The 3,573-nt window shown below is 57.2% G+C and overlaps 1 protein-coding gene across 1 annotated transcript in view; it reads left to right on the top strand.

Moving 5' to 3' along the window:
- LOC102773011 (CMRF35-like molecule 6) overlaps positions 1-3,185 on the top strand; it is a 5,571-nt gene extending 2,386 nt beyond the window's left edge. Inside the window, exons 2-5 of the mRNA XM_015570525.1 lie at positions 81-425; positions 2,396-2,591; positions 2,623-2,745; positions 2,859-3,185. Coding sequence (XP_015426011.1) covers positions 81-425; positions 2,396-2,591; positions 2,623-2,745; positions 2,859-3,006 — 812 coding nt within the window. The 3' untranslated portion in view covers positions 3,007-3,185. The remainder of the gene's footprint in view (positions 1-80; positions 426-2,395; positions 2,592-2,622; positions 2,746-2,858) is intronic.
- Positions 3,186-3,573: the final 388 nt, after the last annotated feature.

The raw sequence follows: 3,573 nt of genomic DNA, 5'->3' as shown, positions 1-3,573 counted from the left end.
GTGCCTGCACCCCAGGGTGCCCCTGCCCCTGGCCCATCTGGTAAGAACCCCTCTAGGTCACCACGGGCTGTGTCTTCCAGGCTATTTGTCTCTGAGTGGCCCCGGGCACGTGACGGGCACCGTGGGGGGATCGCTGAGCGTGCAGTGTCGGTACGAGAAGGAGTTCAAGGAAAATAACAAATACTGGTGCCAAAGCCCATGTTTGGCATCGCTGAGGACGAAGATTGTGGAGACCACAGAGTCAGAGAGAGAAGTGAGCAGTGGCCGTGTGTCCATCAGGGACCATCCAGCAACCCTCACCTTCACCGTGACCTTGGAGAGCCTCACAGAGGACGATGGAGGCACATACAGGTGTGGGATCCATAGACCATGGACGGAAGGACTGATAGACCTCACCTTCCCGGTTGAGGTGTCTGTGTCCCCAGGTGAGTCACACACACCCTCCCCTCACCCGCGCTCCAGGCTGCCTGGTCTACCTGGTCACCCGCAGGTCAGGACAGACATGGAATTGAAGAGCTGGGTGAAGTGGGGGTCAGTGATCAGTACACAGTGTGTGTGGGTGTTATCTGGGCACAGGTGTGTCGTACACACACACACACACACAGTCTGTTCCAGACCCCTTCGGAGCCCAGGCCCTAACGGAGTCTCAGGTCTGGATGGCTCCTGAGGCATCACCCTCACACACATGGTCCTGGGGGTCTGCAGCTGCCATGAGACAGACTCAGAGGAGACCCAGGTCCCTGTGTGGGGCCCCTGTGATGTTTGGGGGCCTCCCTTCCCTCCAGGCTGACCTGTCCCTCCCCGTTTTTCTCTGATGCCTTGTAGCCACAGGGGGGAACCCAGAGGAGCCCCTGAAAATACCTCCCTCAGGAAGGAGGGGAAAGGTGATCACGTGGCGCTCAGGTGCTGTGGCCCCAGCTCCCTGCCCGCTCTCCCCACAATTCTCTCCACAGGGCGCAGGGCTTGTTGCCTGAGAGGCCAGTGAACACCATCGTCCTGCTGACGGTGGCTCTGGCTGCTTTCTTCCTCCTTGCAGCTCTCGGTTTCTCCCTCTCCCATGGGAGGTTCCCTCCTGGCCTTTGTGTCTTGCTATTTAAGAGGGAGAAACTGGAAACCCCAGAACCTCTGGCTGCGGGGAGGGGGAGGGGCTTGTCCCAGGGCCTTTGGGTCCGGCCATGTACTATGCCAGCGGTTCTCAACCTGTGGGTCGCGACCCCTTTGGGGTCGAATGACCCTTTCACAGGGGTCGCCTAAGATGATTGGAAAACACATATATAATTACATATTGTTTTTGTGATTAATCACTATGCTTTAATTATGTTCAATTTGTAACAATGAAATTGGGGGTCACCACACAGGAGGAGCCGTATTAAAGGGTTGCGGCATTAGGAAGGTGAGAACCACTGTTCTATGGGGTCCACCTGGTGTGTGTCTCTCTAGATCAGGGGTGGGGAACATCTGACCGGAGGGCCATATAAGGCCCAGGAAATCTTTGGGTCTGGCCCTGCCAAGGCATTAGGGGTGAGTGGATGAAACACTGGCCAAACAGAACAAGCTAATGTTTAAGTTGATGATTTTGTGGGCGTGAGAATGATGTTATAAATCTCCAATGGCCCTTGGCAGGAAAAGGTCCCCCACCCCTGCCCTAGGTCTTTCTTTCTGCTCATTTCTTCCCCAGAGAGGACTGCCCCGTGGGCCAAGGCCTGGCTGACAGTGTGGGGGCTGGTAGCTCAGACACAGCTGGAAGCCCGAGATCAGGAGGCCAGCATGCGGGTGAGGCCCTCCTCTGGGTGCAGACTTTTATTTTATCCTTGGGGGTGAGGGGCCTCGCTCATCTGGGCACTAATCCCATGGATGAGGGCTCCACCCTCATGCCCTGACCACCTCCAAATGCCTGGCCTCCTAACACCACCCACTGGGCCTGAGGCTTTCAACAAAGGAATTTTGGAGACACGACCGTTCAGACCACGGCGTGTCTAAGGGACTGCGGGTCCCACCATCCAGTGCAGACCCTGAGGCAGGTCTGTTTCCTGGGTCTCACACCAAGCACTCCACGCCTGAGGGCCCAGCCACCCATCACTCTAGTCAAGGCTACAGAATAAGTGTCACCCCGCCCCCTGCTGGCGGGACAAGGGGGAGAAGGGGTGGCTGTGGTGGGGGTGTGGCCGGAGCAGGTGCTCTTCCCACACACTCAGATCCTCTGCTGAGCAGGACGACTCTGCTTCCGAAGGTGCTCACGTGGCCACAGAGTTCCTGGAGAGGGACCCGGGGAGGGGGCCCGGTCTGGCCTGCCTGTGGCCATGGAGGGGATGGCCTGAGTGACCTTGACCTTGTGTCAGAGCGACACAGCTGACAGAGTGGAAGACCCAGGGCCTGACATGCGCTTCTCCCTCAGCCCCCACCCTGAAGATCGTCACAAGCACCCTGGGTCCTCCGAGCACCCTGGGTCCTCCAAGCACCCTGGGTCCTCCAAGCACCCTGGGTCCTCCAAGCACCTTGGGATCTACAAGCACCCTGGGACCTCTGAGCACCCTGGGACCTCCGAGCACCCTGGGTCCTCCAAGCACCCTGGGACCTCCGAGCACCCTGGGACTTCCGAGCACCCTGGGACCTCCGTTTTAGCACCCTGGGACCTCCAAGCACCCTGGGTCCTCCAAGCACCCTGGACCCTCCCTCCTTCCGGCCAGCGACCACCGGGCCCAGTGTGACCAGCCAGGAGACGCCTGATGCCAGCCAACACCCTCGGTAAGGGGCCCGCATCCCAGGACTTTGACACCTGGTGGATTCTCCTCTGGGGGGATGGCAGGGGTGGTGACGATGTGGCCTAGTGTGCATCCCCATCACCGTGTCCCCCACAGGTCCCTGTTCAGCAGTGTCCACTTCCTGCTCCTGGTCTTCCTGAAGGTGCCCCTGCTCCTGAGCATGCTCGGTGCCGTCCTGTGGGTGAACTGGCCTCAGCGGAGCTCTGGCAGGAGGCAGAGTCAGATCTGCTCTGAGAACCAGTGACACCTGCTCTGTCGATGCCCCGCCCAAGAGCACAGCCCCACTGTGGGAGGAAGGACCTTCTGACCAATCAATCCAGTGTCATTGTCCATGATTCTGTCGGAATAGTCTGTGAACCTATTAGAGAGTTTTTTCTTTCAATGTATCAGATACACACAAAAGATACCTAATAAATGCATACTCATTAAATGCTCGGTGCCGTCCTGTGGGTGAACTGGCCTCAGCGGAGCTCTGGCAGGAGGCAGAGTCAGATCTGCTCTGAGAACCAGTGACACCTGCTCTGTCGATGCCCCGCCCAAGAGCACAGCCCCACTGTGGGAGGAAGGACCTTCTGACCAATCAATCCAGTGTCATTGTCCATGATTCTGTCGGAATAGTCTGTGAACCTATTAGAGAGTTTTTTCTTTCAATGTATCAGATACACACAAAAGATACCTAATAAATGCATACTCATTAATAAATGCCACTCATGTGCCCACCTTGTAGCTTATGTAACAAACACCATGAATACTTCTGTAGCCCTAAGCATCTCACCGAGGGAACCAACTCTGAGTTTACATTCATCATCTC

Source organism: Myotis davidii, unplaced genomic scaffold, assembly GCF_000327345.1.
Source record: "Myotis davidii unplaced genomic scaffold, ASM32734v1 scaffold172, whole genome shotgun sequence".
Classification (NCBI taxonomy): domain Eukaryota; kingdom Metazoa; phylum Chordata; class Mammalia; order Chiroptera; family Vespertilionidae; genus Myotis; species Myotis davidii.
The sequence above is the reverse complement of the archived record's forward strand: the minus strand, read 5'-3'. Positions and strand labels throughout refer to the sequence as shown.